Source organism: Nicotiana tomentosiformis, chromosome 9 (assembly GCF_000390325.3).
Source record: "Nicotiana tomentosiformis chromosome 9, ASM39032v3, whole genome shotgun sequence".
In the NCBI taxonomy this organism is placed as follows: Eukaryota; Viridiplantae; Streptophyta; class Magnoliopsida; order Solanales; family Solanaceae; genus Nicotiana; species Nicotiana tomentosiformis.
The window spans coordinates 58,649,868-58,672,017 of record NC_090820.1 but is presented as its reverse complement, the minus strand read 5'-3'; the positions used below and the strand labels follow the sequence as shown (position 1 = coordinate 58,672,017).

Below are 22,150 nucleotides of genomic sequence, written 5' to 3'. Positions count from 1 at the left end.
GATTCTAAGTCTTATAGGCTAAGGTTTAAGTAATGATTTTCAGTTAGGTTATGTTGTCAGGCTTATATTGATTGGGGTGACATGGATTACCCACAAGTATGTGCATGGTGAGTTTACACAGTGATTTGATGGCTTTGGAATGACTCTTGACACGTTTGAGGACGAACGTAGTTTAAGTGGGGGAGAATGTAATAACCCAATCGGTCGTTTTGAGAATTTGCATTCTGTCCAGCTATTTGAAGTCTTGAGTAGCTTCATATGACGTATTATGACTTGTGTGAATCGCCGGTTTTGATTTTCAAATAATTTGGGATTGATTTGGAAGAATGATTCTCAACTAGAAAGCTTTAAGTTGGAAGAGTTGACCAAGTTTGACTTTTGTATATTTTACCTCGGATCTTTTTGATGGTTCTGTTAGGTTTGGATAGTGATTTTTCACTTGGGTGTATGCTCGTATTTGCATTTGGATGTTTCTAGGAGGTTTCGACACTATTTGGCGAAAGTTGAAAATTTGAAAGTTTGGAATGTTCATAAGTTTGACCGAGAGTTGACCTTGAAGATATCGGGTTCGAATTGTTGTTCCAGGAGTTGGAATAGGTTCGTTATGTCATTTGGAACTTGTGTGCAAAATTTGTGGTCATTTTGTGTTGACTTGATATGATTCGGCACGAGTTTTGGAAATTGAAAGTTCGAAAGTACATTAAGTATGATTTAAGGTGCGATTCATGGTTTTGATATTGTTATGTGTGATTTGAGGCCTCGAGTAGATCCGTGTTATATTTTGGGACTTGTTGGTATGTTCGGACCGGATCCCGAGGGACTCGAGTGAGTTTCATATGTGTTTCGGATCTTTTTGAATCATGTTGCATTGTTGATTGCTGGTGTTTCAGTTGTTCTTTGCGATCGCGAAGATGAGACCGCGGTCGCTAAGTGATTCTTGGAGTTGGGTTTTCTTCTTCTTCGCGTTCGCGACAGGATGACCGCGTTTGCGTAGAGTTAGGATTGGTCTTTTTCGCGTTCGCGTAGTGATTGGGCTGAGATGGGCAAGTCAATGGTTTCCTCTTCATGTTCGCGAGTTGCTCCTACGTTCGCGTAGGTCTGTCAGCTTTGTGCATCGTTTTCACAAGGCTTGTGCTGCGAATGCGTAGAGTTAATTGAGGCAGTGTAATTTTTGTTCATCGCGAACGTGATGGTTGTTCCGCATTCGCGTAGGGTTCACATGGGCAGTGCTTATAAAGTACTCTATTTCGAAAGTTTTGGTCATTTTATCATATTTTGAGTTATGGAACTCGGATTTGGGCGATTTTGGAGATGATTTTTACCACATGGATTAGGGTAAGTGTTTTCTACTTGATTTTAATTATATTTCATGATTCCATCTTTGATTTTGGCATTTGAATGATGATTTCAAAAAAGAAATTGGGAGTTTTTGTCTAAACTTTCCTACAGTGAATATTTGCGTTTTGAACATCGATTCGGAGTCAGATTTGAATGAAATTAATATGGTTGGACTTGTTATTGAATGGGTTGTCAGAATTTGTGAGTTTTGTCGGGTTCTGGGGTACGGGCCCGGGTTTGACCTTTTGGTTGACTTGAGTAATGGATTAAAGATTCGACCTTTATCATTTGGGTTGGTTTTCCTTGCCATTATTTGATGTTTTTAGTTTCTTTTGGCTAGTTTTGAGCTACGGAGGTTGATACGCACGGGATAGCATTTTTAGAGTGGTGTTTGGCTTGGTCAGTAATTGTTTTGGCATGTTTGAGGTAAGTATCTTATCTAAACTTGGTTGAGGCACTAGTTGCCTAAGTTATTTGTGATAGCTACGTGCTATGAGAGAGCACACGGGTATTTATCCATGTTTGGGGTGGTGCTTAGGCTACGATATGCCTTGAATTGACTGTTAAACTTTAAGCTGTGATGTTTCTCATATTTGTAGCCTTGTTGTGAATTATTTGATCCATGTGTTGAGGTTGCATAGAGGTTAATCTCCTGATTTAGCCTGATAGCTGCTATTTTGTGATGTAATCACCTGTTTTGAGCTATGATATCACACTTGCACATGCATATACCTTAGGATGTCACTTATACCCGTCCAGAATTATGAAATTTGATGTTCTTTAATTATGTACATGTATTCTTGCGTGTCTACTTTATGTGTGATATGGTTTGGACTGGTAGCCCGTGACTACACTGGGCGGATTGAAATATTGTGCTTGTGACCACGCCGGACGGATTGTGATATTGAACTTATGATCACGCCAAACGGATTGTGATTATTAGCACGTGAGTTATCCGTGCAACACATAAGTTATCTGTACGATTGTTATACTATTAGCACGTGAGTTGTTCATGCGGTTGATATTATTAGCACATGAGTTATCCGTGCAGTACGTGAGTTGTCCGTACAGCGTGTGGATATGGATCCATCCCCCTAGGGTCGCCCTCTCATGTTTATCTTTTGATTGTGTACACGCGGATTGCGAGAAACCGACAGATTTTTGGTTGATGTGAGATTTGAGATAGTTGGTTATTGTTATTTGAATCGGGTTGCACGCCGTAGCAGGCCTTATTGGCTTATTGTTATATAAATCGGGTTGTGCGTCGAAACAAAATGATATGTGGTTATTGCATTTCATCTTTATTTACAATTTCCTTGACTGTTTACCTGATTTGCTTGCATATCTTCTTTATATGCTGGATTGTTGACTAGGTAGAACACTTTAAAATAAAGAATTGTGAGCACCGAGGTGGTTTTACCTGAGATTTCTTGATTTGATCATATGTTTGTTTTATACTTGTTGAAATTTTGAGTTGTACAGGTGATAGCGAGTATCATTTATAATTCTTGCTTCTATTATCCCGCCGAGATTAGTTACGATACTTAGTGAGTACATGGGGTCGGTTGTATTCATATTACACTTCTGCACCTTGTGTGTAGATCTTGGAGTTGGTGTTGTTGTGTATGGCGGGAGCTGGCATTGAAGATATACCTGCATTCTAGTTATGCCTATCACTTGTCCTTGGTAGCTTTAGATTCGAATTTTGTTCGTGTACATTCCAAACTGATATTGTAGTTATTTCATTTTAGTTTTGTAAATCTAAATTTTAGTAGCTCATGACTTGTACTACTAGTCCTTGGGTTGTTGTATAAAAGTTCGGTTATTTCATCATTTACTTCTCTTTAATCTCATTTGAATCGTGTTATTGTTAATTGGCTTACCTAGCGGGTTGGGTTAGGTGCCATCATGACTAATTGAATTTTGGATCGTGACATTAATGTTACCCATATAGTTGGTTATAGTTGCTCGGAACACAAGAATTTATGATTTACGTAACTTTATCGAAACGCGAACATAAAAATTTAATAAGACAAACAAATTACTATGAAAAGATATTTAATTTTTTGAGCGTTTATATACATATTAATTTAAATATTTTATTTTTTTACTAAATATATTTTAAATTCCAAATATTTAGATTTCCTACCTAGTTCAAATAAAAAAAGATATAATAAGTAAATCTTAATTGATTTTAAATTCCTAAATTTTAATAAACTATTTAAATTATATTTTTATTCAAAATATTCTTTTTAAATGATAAAAAGTCAATCAATATTTTTCATGCTTTTATAAAAAAGATTTAGACTTCTACCATTTCGTATGATTAAATATGCTATCAAATTATTTTGGATGCTAAATTGAACATGGATCAATTATTTTGTACGGTTAAAATAAAAAAACTAAATGCATGTTTAATTATTGTGTTGAAACAATTTTAATTTAGAAGTTATTGTATTAAATAATTTTAGTTTAATATGTGGTTTTATGTCCCAAAATTTCACGTTAATAAGAAATCAATTGAAGGCACCATATAAAATCTTTCTCATTATGATTTTATAAGTACTGTACAATGGATTTATTTTTCAATTAGTACAATTTACATAAGTTAAAATATATTAATCGATTTTAAATTTTTAAATATTAGGATGTCTTACCTATCTAGTGTAATAAGGAAAGATTCAATATGTAAAATTTAAAATAATTTTAATGTCCTAAATATTAGGAAAGTAACTTAGGTTATAATTTCATCCATTGTGAAAGTTTTTTGCAATTGGCAAAAAAGGTGAACGATATTTCGTCAAAAATCTTCGTGCTTTGCGCGTGAATTCTATCAATGAATATAAAATATTTAAAATTACATAAATATTATTAAACTTTTTTTTTGTGTTATAAAATAAAATTTTACAAAAAACACAAGCTCTTAAAAATGATGGATATTGATCTTATTTAGACAATATAATAAAGGCAAAAAGTATGTCACACAAAAGTATTCTAATGCCATATCATAAATTTGATATATTTGTATATTTGCTTTAGTAACTCAGAGAGAGTAAAATAATATGTTGATTTATATTCAAATATCATGCAACAATATGTTCATCTTGGCCTTAAAAAATAAATTCTATTTGCTCAAGTACCTAATATAGTAATTTAAATTTCATCTTATTCTTATTTAAACTCAAATTGAAAAATACTAAAAATAAAATGAGACTCCATATTGTTAGGTTTAGTTATCGTATTACGAATTTAAGGGTAGTATTTAACCGAATTAATTAGTTTACTTTTAGGGAAAAAAACTAAAATGATTGTCATAAAAATCTAGGTAGAATATCAATATTTATTATTATTATTATTATTATTATTATTATTACTATTATTATTATTATTATTATTTTATTCAACATGAAGTGTATCATAATGTAATATGATTCGCAAAAAGTATAAAAGTCTATTAACATTTTATGTACAATTTGTGTGTATTTATTTAGAAAATTACAATAGTGTTTAAAATATTAGTTTTATCTCTATACACATTTTAAGATTTCAATTGTGTTAAAAACGTTTACTGTTTACTGATTAAAAGTTATTTATTCATAATATTTTAGTGATATGGTACTTGAGTATTGATTGAATGTTAGTTCACGAATGATGTTGTTAAGATATGTTGTCTTTTATCATTTAGATAACTTTTAATTATAATACTAAAATTATAATAAAATTATTATTTAATTAAATTATTATCATAGAAGGTAAATTTTTAAGATTTTAAATCCTAAGTATTAGAAGTTTCTTCCAAAAAGCAAAAGGCTTTATATTTACAGTTTGACTAAGTATTTCATGCTACAAAATTCCATGGAATTTGGTTGCTTTTTCTATGTCTTTTTTTGTTATTTTAAATAGTTTAAATAAGGAAGAACTTAGTAATGAGAACTTACATAGTTCTCAACATGTATTTCGTGATTAAAGAAAATGATAAAAGGGTATTAATTAAGTAAAAGAGTTTATATAAGGTAAAATTTTAATTAATTTGCTTTTAAACTCCTATAGTCAAATAAGGAACAATTTAGTAAGCAAAATTTTAGTTGATTTTAAAGTGCTAAATATTAGGGGGGAAAACTTAAGTTAAATGACTATTTTGTCTAATGTGAAATTTATTTTTAAAGGGTAAAAAAGCGAACGATATTTCGTTAAGAGTTTTCATGCTTTTAATATAGTATAGATAGATAGATAGATAGATAGATAGATATAGATAGATAAATAGATGTATTGTGTAAAGATATTTATGCAATTAAGGTATTTATAAGATAATTATAGGTAAATCACTATTAAATATATTACGTATATAATAGTATCCGATAACAATGATAAGTAACATGTTATTATATAGGTATATAAACGACATTAATATTGTAAAAAAAAAAGCATATAAGTTAAACCCATTCCTTTTAATAAGAATTCCACAAATTTGAAAAAGGGAAGTCTTTATGACTGCCAAATGCGTGTCATACTTACTCATCGGTTAATGGTTAAGAGAGCTCAAAGATTACTCCTTCCTTACCCCCCAACTATACCATCTTTCATTTTTCATATTCATACGCTATTGCCACCATCTTAAACGCAACGTCCTCTATATATACCCTTCAAACTCTCCTCAATTTCTCCAAGCAACTCTTATTTTGTTATGTTAACAATACGAATAGCAGCAGATTCTTACAATTATTTTCATTGATTACATATCATACATAATAGTACGTACTCCTAATAATTATGAATCACAAGTATTCTAGTAGTACTTTTTTTATTCTCAATGTTGTCCTTGTCATCCATGCCTTTGCATATTCCGGCGAGTCGCGGCCACCGTTTGCATGCGACCCCGCCAATGCGGGGACGCGAAACCTGCCATTCTGCAAGGCGTCTCTGCCAATACACGTCCGTGTCCAGGACTTAATCGAACGATTAACGTTGCAGGAGAAGATCAGGTTGCTGGTGAACAATGCTGCACCGGTGGAGAGGCTGGGTGTTAATGGCTATGAGTGGTGGTCTGAGGCACTTCACGGCGTCTCCAGCACCGGCCCTGGCGTTAAGTTCGGTGGTGCCTTCCCTAGCGCCACCAGCTTCCCTCAAGTCATCACTACTGCTGCTTCTTTTAACGCCTCCTTGTGGGAACAAATTGGCCAGGTAAATTTTAGACTATACAAATATAAATATATGTATACGTGTACGTATATATTCATACTAATATCAACGTTATCCCTTATCTTATCGAAATATCCTTATTCAGCTTTGGAAAATTAATACAAACAAGGATTTGATTTATGTTGCTATCACTAAGGAGAAAAAGAATCTTACGTGAAAATGACTTGATAAATTGTGCCAGGCACAATACATCATCAATTCATTATCATGGGCAACTTTAGGTATGAATAGTAGGATAAGATACCAATATTTCTCAATTATCTCATATTGTGATAGTATTATAGTAGATTTTAATTTCTTAAACCAGTATTAATTTTTTTTCAACTTATATTTAAACAATTTGAAAATTAAAACTCCATCATATAAATGAGATGAATTAGTATACTTTTTATTACATATACAATATTATAATCTAGGTCTATTTTAGATATATATTAATAATCTTTCACTGCAAGAATGGTCACAGGCCACCAATATAGCTAAGTGTTTCCTTTTGTTTCTGTCATGTATGGCAGACCTTTCAGCGGATTAGGTACGCATGTGACTGACTGAAACTGTCCATTACAGACGTTAGTAGTACTTACTAGTCGTATAACTGTCATGTGATATATGATCCGGTAGCTTATTTTGCATTAGCATTTCACATATGATTATTGGTCTCTAGACCTTTTTTTTCTTTCTACAATAGCGCGCTACTTCATATTCTAAAAAGGATAATATTGGAAATGTTCGAACAGGATTCCAAATATCTAAAATCTCTTTTAAAGCATTCGAACAGGATTCCATAAAAGGGCCGCTCATGAGATAGTTACGTTTATCTGAAGATTATCCAGAGTACATATGTAAAACAGAGCTGTCTAAAAAATGTAATGCAAGGGGTTGTTTGATACGTGGGATTAGAGATATAATAATCTCGGAAATAGATGTTATGGGATTATTTTATCTCGCGTTTGGTTGAATTTTTTAAATATAGAATTAACAATCATGGATTAATTAATCTCAAAATTGTGGTATTATTCTATCTCATATTGAGGATGAGATAATAATCACGAAATTAGTTAATCCCGATATAAGCACTAAAATGACAAAGATGTGCTTATTCAAGGCTCTTCCCCCAAAGTTTTTTAAACAATCCAAGGTCAAAATAAAAATAAATATTTATCCCAACTTATCCGGTATACACCAAATATATGTTTATATTATACTCTTTATATTTTATTTTTAGTCCAATGAACCAAACATCTACCAATAAAAATATATTCACTAAATGATCACGTTATTATTTAATTTCTGTATTATAATCTTATTATTTTAATTCCAGAATTAATTTGTTCCCTACCAAACAACCCCAAATAGGTTTAATGCTAGAAGAAAAAAAAGGGTAAGCTTTTGCCCATGGTTACTGTTACGCGGCGCCTTCCTGATGTTCTTTGGAAGGGCGACGTAAGGCTAAGCAACCGATGTCAGTGCGGTTGCTATGCGCCAACTGAGGTCCTCGCCGTACGCTAGACTAGATTGTCAGTGCCGTACGGGAAAACCAATGTCGTGTTCAATTAGGCAGCGGAAAATGAGCAACTGATGATGAAAGCTGATGATTGTATTGATGATGATGATGAAAGCTATTACAAGATGCTATGCGGTGTCGGGGGGAGAGACACCAGTACAGAGAATTGTTTGAATGCTTGAATGTTTGAATGCTTTGGTCCCCCTTAATAATGCTTAAAAAAATAAACCAAAGTTACATGAGTTGACCTAAGAAAGCTGTAGAAGCACACTGAAAATGAATGAAGTAAAACTACTCTATAATTACAATGAAAAGGACTTAGTCTTCTAGGGAAGCAAGTCCGATGGCAGCAACTTTGTCTGGAGCAGCAGGGTCTGCGCGCGCATTGCTGTGGGCGCGCGCGGCACTATTTGGATCTGCCAGCGGCGGGGCGCTGGTGCTTGGCATTGGGTCTGCGCGCAGGGCACAGTCTGGGTGTGCGGCGCTGATGGCAACATGATGATTTGTGTGCGCGGCATTGTCGGTGCGCGCGGCACTGATGGCATTGGCCAGCCGCTGGGCGCTGGCATTGATTATCGGTGGGGCGACAGAGGCGCATGCTCGCTTGTCACTTGGCGCGGCCGAGACCACGGGGCCGACCGTGGCGCTAGGCGTTGGGAGGCTTGCCGGGACGCCACGGGGCGCGTCCAAGGGGTCATGGGTCGATGATGGAAAGCAGCCCATGACATTCTCCCCCACCTGAGTTGGCGACGTCCTCGGAGCCTTACCTGCAGGATGATGATGATTGGTCAGGCTCTTGACGGCTGGGAGGTCTGTTCCCCTCGGTGCTGTGAGATGTCTTTCTGAATGATCTTCCATGCATTTCTGAGCTGGCTCGAGGCGAATGGCATGGAAGACTGGATGGATTTTCCACCAGGCTGGTGTGTTCAGCTGGTATGAGGATTTCCCGATGCGCCTTTCAATGGAGAAAGGTCCGATGAGGTTTGGCAATAGGCGAGGATCTTGGGTCCTCTTTGCAAACAAGTTCCGCCTCGGGGTTCTTACCATCACTTTGTCCCCTGCTTGATGTTGGGCAAAGTGAAGGTTTTGTTCGGCATGCCTCGTTGCCCTGTCTTGGGCCCTGATAAGATAGCTCCGCACTATCTTCAAAGTGTGTTCCCATTCTGTGGAGAAACTGGCAGCTCGATGATGTGATGGTATGGTTGGTGCATTCAGATTTTGTGGGAGAAGCGGTTGCTGTCCGGTAACAATTTCAAAAGCGCTTTTGTTTGTATGGGTGCACTTTTGAGAATTGAAACACAGCTGAGCAGCATCCAGAAGCTTCACCCAATGAGTTTGTGACCCGGTAGCAAATTGGCGGAGATATTCCTCCAGCATGTCATTGAACCGGTCTGTTTGATCATGTGTTTGCTGATGATGATGATGATTTGAGTTGTAACTCAATTTGGATCCGAGGCAACTGAAGAGTTGGGTCCAAAACTTGCTAGTGAAGCGTGGGTCGCAGTCACTGATGATGTTGTTGGGCATACCCCAATGTTTGACAACATGGGAGAAGAAGAGTCGAGCTGTTGCTTCTGCCGACATGTTCTGCGGGGCTGCGATGAAGGTGGCATACTTGGAAAACAAGTCTACTACCACCATGATGGTTGCATGATTTCCGACCTTGGGTAACCCTGTGATGAAGTTCAGGGAAATGCTTTCCCAGGGTCTCTGTGGGACTGGAAGCGGCTCCAAGAGTCCCGCTTTTGCTGGGTGATCCGACTTGGCCTTTGGGAATGCTTGGCCAGTCTTCACACAATGAGGGGCGCCATGAGCTGTTGGGCCCCGATGATGTGATGCCTGTTTGATGATGTTGAGGGCAGCCGGAACTGTGGGTTCAGGTCTGTTGGTTCCCTCCTTAAACTGCATGGCCGTGATGTTTCCAGCGGCCATCTTCTTGGATATGCATGGTATGGTGTGGGGTTTGGCCCCTTTGTCTCCCATCATTAGGAGCATGTTGGCATATGGTACCGGGATGGTGTTGGTCTGCCTGAGGAATTCCAATCCTACTATCAGTTCGAAGTCATCGATGATAGCTATGCGTAGGTCGAATATTCCCTTGTATGGGCCAAGCTGGATTGGCGCTTCTTTGGCTATTCCACTCACTTGCTGAGATGGAGAGTTGATAGCCTTGACACGACCCTTGCATTTTTGCACTGCAAGACCGAGGCGTTGCACCTGAGTTGAGGCCAGGTAGTTGTGGCTAGCACCCGTGTCTATCAATGCCCGAATAGGTCGGCCGTTAACTTTCATGTCAACGAACATTAAGGTCCTCTTTTGTGATGTGGGAGGCCTCTCGTCCGCCTTTCCTTTCCCTTTCTTGTCGATTGGGAATGCCTTCTTCTTGGGGTTGCCAGTGCTGGTTCCCGCCAAGGTATCATGAATGGAGCCGACAAATGCGTTAAAGGCACCTACTTGATCGGTGCTGTCTGGGTCGTCGGCATCTGATTCGTCATCGTCAACAGTTTGTTGAGCATTGACTTGTATGTTGGGGCATTGATTGTTCCAATGCTCCCCGCCGCAATGACGGCATTCTGATGGGGGATTTCTCCCCTGATGGTTGTTGACTGATGCAGTAGTGTTACTGCTTGAGGTAGGAGTCTTGGATCTGGATGCACCTCGATCTCCTCCGTTTCTGTTGGGGCCACCATTGCTAGGTTGGCTCCCGTTGTATCCCCCTCGGACAGGCGGCTGGGTCCTATCCTTCTGAGTTTCCAACTGATAATCCCCAAGACACTCAGCAGCTTGAATGGCCTTGGGTAGGGTATCTACCCGTTGTCTTTGCAGTTCCATACGAGCATGAGTTTTCAAACCTTCGATGAATGCGAACAGTTTGTCTTTGTCCCCCATATCCCGTATGTTTAGCATGAGTGCGGAAAATTCACGCACGTAGTCCCGCACCGACCTGGTGTGGCGGAGTTCACGCAACTTTCTCCGTGCATTGTATTCCACATTTTCGGGGAAGAACTGCAGGCGTATGGCGGCCTTCAGTTCTGCCCATGTCTGGAGAGTATCTTCACCGGCCCTGATGGCTTCGTATTTGACTCGCCACCAAAGTTTGGCATCGCCTTGAAGATACATGGCAGCAGTTGCTACCTTTTTGGATTCTTCCAAATGTCCAATGGCATCGAAGTATTGTTCGATGTCGAAGATGAAGTTTTCCACTTCTTTAGCATCCCGGGCTCCGTTGTATGGCTTGGGCTCCGGAATTTTGAGTTTTTGTGGAATGGGGCCAATGTTCATGGCACCCCTGATGTGATTTTCGCCCCCTTTGAGCAGGCTTTGTAGTGCAGCATTGACAACATTGAGCTGGCCTGTCAAGTTGTCTATGGTTTGCTGCATGACTGTCAGTCTGTCTGCCTCTAGTTCCCGATGGGCTAAATCCTCGGCACGCTCCTGTTGGAGGTCCTCGAATTTGCCATGAATGTTGGTTGCCTCGACGGCAGCCGTTTCCCGGTCTTCCTCAGAGTCTTGACTGATGTTTGCAATGTCATTTTCGGCCTGCCGCATTCTGCGGTCCAGGTCGTCCAACCTTTGCACTAGGCTGGTTTTTAGATCAGGCAACGTATCCACGATGGGCCGTAATGCGTCAACCGTCTCTTCTAGGGTCGTGAGCCGATCCCCATGATTCACCATGGTCAGAAATGGTGATGATGATGCCAATGAGTTCCCTCGTCCGATGTCGAGCCTAGGCTCTGATACCAACTGTTACGCGGCGCCTTCCTGATGTTCTTTGGAAGGGCGACGTAAGGCTAAGCAACCGATGTCAGTGCGGTTGCTATGCGCCAACTGAGGTCCTCGCCGTACGCTAGACTAGATTGTCAGTGCCGTACGGGAAAACCAATGTCGTGTTCAATTAGGCAGCGGAAAATGAGCAACTGATGATGAAAGCTGATGATTGTATTGATGATGATGATGAAAGCTATTACAAGATGCTATGCGGTGTCGGGGGGAGAGACACCAGTACAGAGAATTGTTTGAATGCTTGAATGTTTGAATGCTTTGGTCCCCCTTAATAATGCTTAAAAAAATAAACCAAAGTTACATGAGTTGACCTAAGAAAGCTGTAGAAGCACACTGAAAATGAATGAAGTAAAACTACTCTATAATTACAATGAAAAGGACTTAGTCTTCTAGGGAAGCAAGTCCGATGGCAGCAACTTTGTCTGGAGCAGCAGGGTCTGCGCGCGCATTGCTGTGGGCGCGCGCGGCACTATTTGGATCTGCCAGCGGCGGGGCGCTGGTGCTTGGCATTGGGTCTGCGCGCAGGGCACAGTCTGGGTGTGCGGCGCTGATGGCAACATGATGATTGGGGCGCGCGGCATTGTCGGTGCGCGCGGCACTGATGGCATTGGCCAGCCGCTGGGCGCTGGCATTGATTATCGGTGGGGCGACAGAGGCGCATGCTCGCTTGTCACTTGGCGCGGCCGAGACCACGGGGCCGACCGTGGCGCTAGGCGTTGGGAGGCTTGCCGGGACGCCACGGGGCGCGTCCAAGGGGTCATGGGTCGATGATGGAAAGCAGCCCATGACATTACACATGGCTGTATGTTTTGTTGTGTGTTCACAAACATCACAAAAAAGTAACAGGCCCAAAAGCAACTCCTCTAAGTTGCACCGGCAGTGGGTGGACCATGGGTCGCTTCTGTTTCATGATATATATCCGTGTTTACTAATTTAATGAGTTTTTTTCTTTTTTTATTTCTTTGTACATTCTTTTGGGATCAAAAGGGCTGGGTAAGAGGAAAGAAAGTAATTGGTGAAATCTTCTTAATTAAATACAAAGGCAGGAGACCTAATGATTGTTCTCTGTCTTTCTCTAGAGTCTAAAACCGGAATAAAGATGTCAAAACTCATCTCTTAAAAATAAAAATTAGGTAGCAAAACTTTCATTTCGACATAGATATGAGAAAAGCAAAGAAGCTAAGCCAAGTTCCCTTTAATTGGTTCTCATAAGGACGAAAGTGACACTAATTGTTTTATGACGAATTCTTTCTTTTTCTTTAGGTGCACAAGTTTAATAAATAACAAGAAAGAAACAGCAAATTTGTCGCTCATGCAAGTTGACGAGTTGTTATCATTTTCCTTCTCTTGATATGAGGTGTTCAAGAAATATAATGGTCCACATCCCATAAGTTTCATATTTTTGGATAATGATATCCAAAGAATCTACCCAACCATTATCTATATTTACTAGATATGTACACCACACATATGTACACACTTAAACATTAACTTAAATATTTAAATCACTGTCGCTCTGCTTCCACACAGACAGCCACGCCTAAGGATTTACGATATACTGATACCTAAAATAGTGAGTTAATATGAAATATGAGGATATAATCATAGGACAAAGATGTAAGCCACGGCTTGATTCTGATGTCCATTTAACTTGGAAATGGAAGTAAATTAAACTTTAGTATACGGAAACAAATAATCTTTATTACGTAACTAAAATTAAAATATTATGTTGAATTATTTATTCTTTAATGATATTTGTTTCTAAAGATGTAGAGCTCTAAAAGTCTATCACTGCAAATATTGGCACTGGAATTTAACTAAATTACTACTCCAGTAATAATATTTATTAATTTATTTGAGCATTAACGAAAAAAGAAGCGAGCATAAGTTATTATCCTAGTTTATGCAGAAGGGCTACTTTGAAAAGCATTATTCGACAAAGAAAGTAACTGAGTGTCTCAAAGATATATTGATGGCTTTTTACTTCTCATTATCTCTTTTTCAATTTCGAGGTTGTAATTGCATTGCCAGAGAATATCCTGTGACAATATTAACTAAATGGCAATACATTTCTTTGATGTGGGATAACCTAGTATTGTTTTCCATATGTTCAATTTGATGTCCAGCTTTTTCATCCAAGTTGATGTAATCATATTCTAATATATAAGTATTTTTCTGAGTAAATAATTCATCCTTTTCCTTGTCATTGCATGACAATTGAGGAAATTTTTAAATAAAATTAGCACCAAAAATACATATAATTACAGATAAAGGCTGAAGTTAGAGAACTCTACGAATCAAACTGGATGTGATAGAAATTCGGACAAAAGCTTCACACTAACCAGCTACTTCTTCGTCCCAATTATGAAACTCGAATTTCGAGAGTTAAATAATTTTTTCTTTAATTGTGATTTTTTATATGCCTTTTAAATTGTTAAATTGTGACTTATAGTATTTTTATATATAATTTCAAATATGTAAATTTTATTTCAAAAATCATAAAAATTCTATGTTCAGATTCATGGTAAAATTAAGAGGTTTTATTCTTTGTTTTTTGATATACTCACAGTTTGCGTGTAAACTGTCGTAAGAGATGTGATTAATAGGTTTGGGTCCCATAAGTTTGTCCAATTGCCAAGTTTTTCCTTATCAGTAACACTATTATCTTTCACTTGCTCTTTTTTTCCTCGAAAATCCAATCATACTGTTTTTCCCACTAAATTAGTATTTTTTATATTCACTTTTGTTCACGGTACTAAAAAAAATATTTTAAATTTTATTTATTCACTATACTAAATCAAGGGAAAGATACTTTTTATTTTCAGTTTTACCCTTATCATTAACTATTTATTATTCAAATTATTTTTCAAGATTTTTGGAAATGCTAAAATTGTAAAATAAATACTTGTTTATTTTTTCGTAGAGGAAGTGTAAAATTAAAAGTGGACGGATGGAGTATTTCGATTGTTTTGCAGTAATTTAGCATATCCTACACCATTGGAAGAAATATGAAAGCATCAAGTCCGTGTAATGAGGTAGACACAGTTAAATTGTAGGATTGGTCTTGTCCTCCCTGCCCGATTCATGAAAGTTGTGATTTTTGAAATATGCAATGGTAGCATCTAGTTAATAGGATGAAAATTGATGTAACATGGTATCTGTTAAATATGGATCAGGTGGTCTCTGATGAAGGAAGAGCAATGTATAATGGAGGAGCAGCAGGACTAACGTTTTGGAGTCCAAATGTGAACATATTAAGAGATCCGAGGTGGGGAAGGTGTCAGGAAACACCAGGGGAGGATCCCCATTTGGTTGCACAATATGCCATCAGCTACGTCAAGGGACTCCAAGGCGGCGGCGGCCGTGGCACTAGCCGACTCAAGGTCGCCGCTTGCTGTAAGCATTACACTGCCTACGATCTTGATGATTGGAATGGGGTTGATCGTTACCACTTCAATGCTAAGGTAATTAAGTATTCACTTGTTATATGAATTTTATATACAAACTTCAGCATTTTTTCAAATGAAATGTGTCCAAACATAATTTCAAATTTTAAATACTATTTTTCAACTTAACTCTAAATACTACTTTTTTCATAAAATATAATTTTTATCTCCAAACGCCTATTTATTAGATCTTTCCTTATTTGAATTATATAGGAAGTCCTAATATTTAGGACCGTAAAATACTACCTTACATAAATTATTTCTTTACTTGAATTAGGTAACATGTTGTAATCAGGGCGGCCCAACCTCATTGGAGGCCTAAAGCAAAATCTTAATAAGAGGCCTTAAATATATATATATATATATATATATATATATATATATATATATAAATAATTTAATGAACATCGTTTTTTTTAAAATTAGACAAGTGAGGATGTGGAATTAAAAAAAATGAGAACTTAGCTTTATAAAATACAGAAAATTAAATGAATTTAACGTTGATTGCATCACAACTGAAATGGGAGAACTCAGAAAACATAAATGACTCCTTTTTTTTAGTAAGTCCCTTTCTATATTTGGTAACAATTCAACTTTAGATTTTTCTTTTTACCATTAATGAGATGATTTCTAGCCCAAAAACTTCTATGATTTATTTAAGATTACAAGTTTCAAAAGCCTTCCTTTATTTCATAAAATACATGTCCAGTCAAACACTTTCATAAAAATTGGGACGGAGAGAGTATAATTTATGTAAGAAAAATAAATAATAAGTTAGATTATTAGATATAGTTACGTGACGAACTAATGAATAGAGAAATATAATTAAGTAAAAAAAGTAAAATAAGATTGACAGAAAACTATTTTAGTTATATTAATTAGAGAAAGAAATCGAGTTATTAAAAACTAATAAGACAATAAAGAAATAAATTTATCAATAATAAAAGATAATTATATAAATAATATACTACTATATATAAAAAAATACTAGTAATTTTGGGGGCCTAAAATATTTAGGGCCTAAAGCAAGTGTTTTACTTGCTTTAGGGTTGGGCCGCCCCTGGTTGTAATTCCTAATATTTAGCACTATGAAATTGATTAAAATTTAATCTATCCATTAACAACTTTCTAAATATATCGGACTTTAAAATAATAAGATTATTGTTGTTGTAAAGAGGGATATGATAGCAAGGAAACGTCAAAGCAAAAATCTAAAATTTCAAGGCCAAGTAAAGAAAGATTTTTGAAAAGTTCTAACGAAACAAAACAATATCGTGTGGTTTCTTTTCTTTTTCAATGTTGTCTTATAAAATAAAACAAAACTACTTTAGAAATAAAAAAATCAAAGGCTGATTTTTATGAACAAATTAATAAAATTTTCCCATTAGATTTTATATAGGGGTATTAATGGTTGTCCGAAAACCGAATGAACGGACTGAATCAAATATTTCCCATCGGTTATTAGGTTTTTCTTAATACAATCATATGTTTTGGTATAAATCTATAACTATTAGGATTTTTATTTTTCTTTAAAAAATAAAAAATACCTAACTGAACCGAACAAGCCTATACGTATAAAATATATTATATATATTAAGTTTAAAAATAACGAAGCATTAATTTAACATTGACTAAATTGCATTTATTTATTTATTTCTAAAATTTTGAATTTTTAAATTAATTAATAATTTGGCCATTAAATCTTTTGTTGTTTAAACTAGATAAGAACTCCTAATATTTGAAACTGTTTATTTTCCTTTTCTTTTTCTATTTTGTCTTAAAAGATTTTTAAAAAAATACTATTTAGAAATAAAAAATCAAATGTTGATTTTTATGAAAATAAACAAAACGTTCTCATTAGAATTTACATAGTGTTAATAGTTTTCTGAAAACCGACTGATCGAACATTTCGAACTGATTACTAGGTTTTTCTTAATAAGATTATAGGTTTCGATATAAATTTATAATTGCTAGAGTATTTATTTTTCTAAAAATAAATAAAATAACTAATTGAACCGAACAAGTTTATATGTATAGAATATATTATGTGATTAACTTTGGAAATAACAAATTTCTAATAATCTATATTATGAAAATAATGAATATTTTGGCCATTAAATGTCTTTTTATTTGAACTAGATAAGAACTCCTAATATTTAAAAGTTTAAAATTGAGTAAGATTTCATTTATAATAAATTCCTTGACTAATATTTGTAATTTTGAAATTAGCTATGATTTTAAAGACAATTGATAATGCCGCGTAATTGAAGTCTCCATTTTACCAAAGAAAACTCTTTCTGAATATATTTCAAAATAGAATTGTTTGGATTATCTTTCTATTCAACTTTTAATGCATTATTCTTCGAAAGTGTCAAAAAATAATATTTCAAAAAAACAAAAAATAGAAGTTTCTTTGAAATGTGGCCTTAGAGCTGTCTAATGGGTGCTAGATTGCATCTCTTGTTAATTCTTTGAAAGCTTACATCTTAGTTCTTAGCTTTAAAGCGTAAATATTTGCAAACTATACAATTTTATTGTATCTATAGGAACTTATACTTTTTAAAATTTTATTTTGTAACTCACACATAATTTTCAATAAAATGTTATTCATTAAGATGAAGTACTCGCACAACGCGTTCCTATATATATATATATATATATATATATATATATGGGATTGAAATTTGAGACCAAAATGCTTGCTTGCACGTTGAAAAGACGTGCTAGTTAATTTTTCGTTATCTTGATAAGATGATTAGAGTTTTTTCTGGAAACTACGGAAGGCGTAGACAGCTAGCTAGTGTTTTTCTCATATTATATTACTAATAATATCCTTTGATCCTTTTCTCTTGTATTAAGTGATGCACGTTTACATACTTCCCCGAATTATAGAAGAGAAAAATCTTGAAGGTGTCATGAAAATTTTGTTATTTTTGAAAATGTATAGGTAAGCAGGCAGGATTTAGAGGACACGTACAACGTGCCATTCAAGGCATGTGTGGTTGAAGGGAATGTAGCGAGTGTTATGTGCTCTTACAATCAGATCAATGGAAAGCCATCTTGTGCTGACCCTACTCTCCTCCGTGACACCATTCGTGCCCAATGGCGCCTTAATGGGTTAATTTCTCTCTCTCTCCTTTAATAATTTCCGATGTCTACAAAGTGCTTGTGTTGAGGTTTTCGTAATTACAATATTTTTTTTTCCAATAAAAGGTCCGATGTATTACGAATAAATAGTTGCCTTATCTATACATAGAAATAAGATGTCTATCTCTTTTGGTGATGCTATCTCTTCTCCTTCGCTCAACCATCAAACTATAGTATATGTACTAATAATAACACCTTAACTGTGAGTCATCATTCATTAATTCACTCGTTACATCACTTCATGGAGAGCTTAATTATTACACGCAACAAGTTTCAAATACGCTAGGACAAAGTACCAATATTAAAGAATGTAGTACTTGTAATTTTCTTATAGTACTTTTAGGATAAAAGTTCTCCAACAAATTAAATACTTACTACCAAACTTTTGACGGCGTGCCATAAACGTAGTCTAATATAATTTTCTTCTTTTCATTTGAACTAATTGCTTGTAACGCTCAACGACAAAAATAGGGGATACGAGACTTTAGATAAGTGAGGGTTATCATAGTTAATTACTATGGTGGAAAAGTTAAAAATATTGTCGTTGATTGATCACATGCTACCTACTAAAGTCTATGCTTTCGGTTGTTTTCTTGTAAGAATATTTTGGTTGACTCTTTGTTGCCTTGTATACACAGATACATCGTATCAGATTGTGATTCTGTTGGAGTTTTATTTGAGCAACAACACTACACTCGTTTTCCTGAAGATGCTGCAGCTGCCACTATCAAAGCTGGTCAGTTTTATAATAATATTTTCTTTATTGTTGGTTTCCTTTCTCTTAGTCTGTGAATTTGCGTAGAACAAAATATCATGTATGTCCATTTATAAGTAGTTTATTACAAAAATTGGTTAATTCATAAAATATTAATAATATTAGTCAATTAGCTATTTGTATCCAAAAATATCAAATTTTTACTTTCTTTTGAGTGGGTGTTATTAGAATAGATTGAGTACATCGTAAGGAGCATGAATATCAGTTTTGGGATGATTTTGTGGAGTTTTGAGATGGTTTGAATTAAAAATTCAAAGCAAAAGATGAACATGAAAAACATGATAGGCGTATCACGCTGTGTATCACTTTTGTATCACATATGTATCATATTTGTATCAAATGCGTATCACATGTATACCTACGTGTGAGATACATGCGTGATACATGTTTAATACATGTGTCGCAGAAGAAATTTTTGAACTCGATTTTAACTACGAATTTTAATAACAAATCAGTCCAAATCACCTTCAATCTTCCTCAAATTTTGTATATTGACTAATCTATATGTTTTCAATAAATCTCAACCATACCCATTGAAAAAAGTCCATTTTTACTTAGATTTTTGAGATCTTGTATATATATTTTCTTTGTATTTCATCACTTTATTTGCTATCTCATCCATAAAATTTCATTTCCGTCTTGCATCTAATGTTGCTAATCACTCTTGAAAATATGAAAGTAGATCTTTGTGTGTGATTCTATGAGAGAAAGAACCTTATTTCTTTGAGTTTTCAATTTTTATATGTGCTTGTCTAGTTTTGGTATGTGTATAATTAATGGCTAGAGGTTGGTAAGTTGAGACTTTTTTGGGACATTTCTGTAAAATTCCCAAAAAAAAAAAGAACGCACGGACAGAAGATATGACTAGTTTATGGTCTTATAGGCTTGGATTTGGACTGTGGGCCTTTCCTTGCGATCCACACAGAGCAGGCCGTTCGTACAGGAAAAGTTTCAGAAATGGAAGTTAACTATGCTTTAGCAAATACAATTACGGTCCAGATGCGTTTGGGCATGTTCGATGGGCCAAATGGGCCTTATGCAAATTTGGGCCCGAGAGATGTGTGTACTCCGGCCCATCAACAATTGGCCCTTCAAGCAGCTCGTGAAGGCATCGTTCTTCTCAAAAACATTGGGCGGGCTCTGCCACTGTCCCCACAACGCCACCGGACCGTTGCTGTTATTGGACCCAATTCAGATGCTACTGTTACCATGATTGGCAATTATGCTGGTAAATATATTAATCTCATTCTCCGGTATTTCCATAACGAGTCAAGTTGCAAATTATTTCTTCTTTAATTTGGGTTGGATGTGTTACATATATAGGTGTTCCATGTGGTTATATTTCTCCATTACAAGGAATAGCAAGATATGCAAGGACAGTTCACCAGCATGGATGCATGGGGGTGGCTTGTCCAGGGAACCAACAATTTGGAGTAGCGGAAGTGGCCGCGAGGCATGCCGACACCACTGTCTTGGTGATGGGGCTCGATCAATCCATCGAAGCTGAAGCTAGGGACCGAGTTAGCCTTCTTCTCCCAGGATACCAACAGGAGCTCATTTCTAGGGTAGCCATGGCTTCTAGAGGCCCCGTCGTGTTGGTTTTAATGTCCGGTGGCCCCATCGATGTTACATTCGCCAAAAATGATCCTCGTGTTTCGGCTATACTGTGGGTTGGCTATCCCGGCCAAGCTGGTGGAGCTGCCATTGCTGATGTTCTGTTTGGAGCAGCCAACCCAGGTATATATAATTCAATCTTCGCATTTCAAAGTAATACAAACATGTTCTATAGGTTTCAAGGTCAGTTTCAACATAAAACATGAATGAAGTATAAAATTACAAGTATTACTCTTCCTATAATACTTAGGAGGGAAGCTTCCAATGACATGGTATCCACAAGATTATGTAGCTAAAGTAGCCATGACAAACATGGACATGAGAGCCGATCCAGCAAGAGGCTATCCTGGTAGAACCTACAGATTTTACAAAGGCCCTGTGGTTTTCCCATTTGGGGCTGGCTTTAGCTACACAAGATTCAGCCAGAGCATAGTCTCCGCCCCAGCCATTGTTTCAGTGCCAACTCTTGATATGAGGAAGACAGCAGTGAGAACAACACATACCAACTGTGACTCCCTTAACTTACACTTGCACATTCATGTGAAAAATACAGGGGACATGGACGGGACACACACGCTCCTCATTTTCTCAAAACCACCTCCAGCTGCTACCAAACAACTTGTCGCGTTTCAGAAAGTTCATGTCGCCGCTGGAGCTCAACAGAGAGTCAACATCAACATCAATGCCTGCAAACACTTGACCGTAGCTGATCAATTTGGAATTCGAAGAATTTTCATGGGTGAACACAAAATCCATGTGGGTGAGGACATCAACCATTCCATCACATTCCATGCTTCTTTGGAACAGATCAAAGTCTAAGTTAGAGCAAATGTATCAATTGGGTTAAAAAAAGAAAAAGAAGATGAACCTTACATGTCACATGGAATTTCAAAGTTAGGTATATTAAAGGATTACTGTGACATGTTTGTACCATTTTCTTTTATTTTTAGCAAGGCAAACAAATCTTTCCATGTCAATTTCTTGAGAGTTTCACATAAAGCCAGTGAGTTTGGGACTAGGGCAATTAGGCAAAAGATTTTGATTTTTTAAAAATAATTGCTATGTCATTTCAAATAAGCATTGAAAAACTTTGATAAAATTCTTGAAGAGCCTATAATAAGATTTTAACACGCATTCGAACATGTACCTTCCTAATGATGAGAAAAAGGGTACCGAGAATATAGAACGGAGGAGAAAGAAACAGTACTAATTAAAACAAACTATGGAAAGAGAAAACAGTACTAATTAAAACAAACTATGGAAAGAGAATTTGAGTTTGAAGATTTTGATTTTTGAGGGATGGGCATGCTTATAGGAAAAATGGTGAATGAATGTAAAAAGTCA

At 36.2% G+C, this 22,150-nt stretch overlaps 1 protein-coding gene across 2 annotated transcripts; it reads left to right on the top strand.

Annotated features, from left to right (window-relative positions):
- Positions 1–5,904: 5,904 nt before the first annotated feature.
- LOC104103676 (beta-D-xylosidase 1) lies at positions 5,905–21,783 on the top strand. Of its 2 annotated transcripts, none has more exons than XM_070184387.1 (7): positions 5,905–6,519; positions 15,001–15,288; positions 18,218–18,387; positions 19,056–19,153; positions 20,076–20,420; positions 20,516–20,929; positions 21,057–21,783. In XM_070184387.1, the coding sequence occupies exons 1-7, from the start codon at positions 6,109–6,111 to the stop codon at positions 21,623–21,625; spliced, it is 2,295 nt and encodes a 764-aa protein (XP_070040488.1). In that variant the 5' UTR covers positions 5,905–6,108; the 3' UTR covers positions 21,626–21,783. The 2 variants fall into 2 exon arrangements, with proteins under 2 accessions (XP_070040488.1, XP_070040489.1); XM_070184388.1 differs by lacking the exon at positions 5,905–6,519 and adding an exon at positions 14,741–14,859.
- Positions 21,784–22,150: the final 367 nt, after the last annotated feature.

Coding starts and splice junctions, on each gene's coding strand:
- LOC104103676 (XM_070184387.1), top strand. CDS start 6,109: ATGAATCACAAGTATTCTAGTAGTACTTTTTTTATTCTCAATGTTGTC. Junction 6,520..15,000: donor TGTGGGAACAAATTGGCCAG/GTAAATTTTAGA, acceptor AATATGGATCAG/GTGGTCTCTGATGAAGGAAG. Junction 20,421..20,515: donor CATGATTGGCAATTATGCTG/GTAAATATATTA, acceptor TTACATATATAG/GTGTTCCATGTGGTTATATT.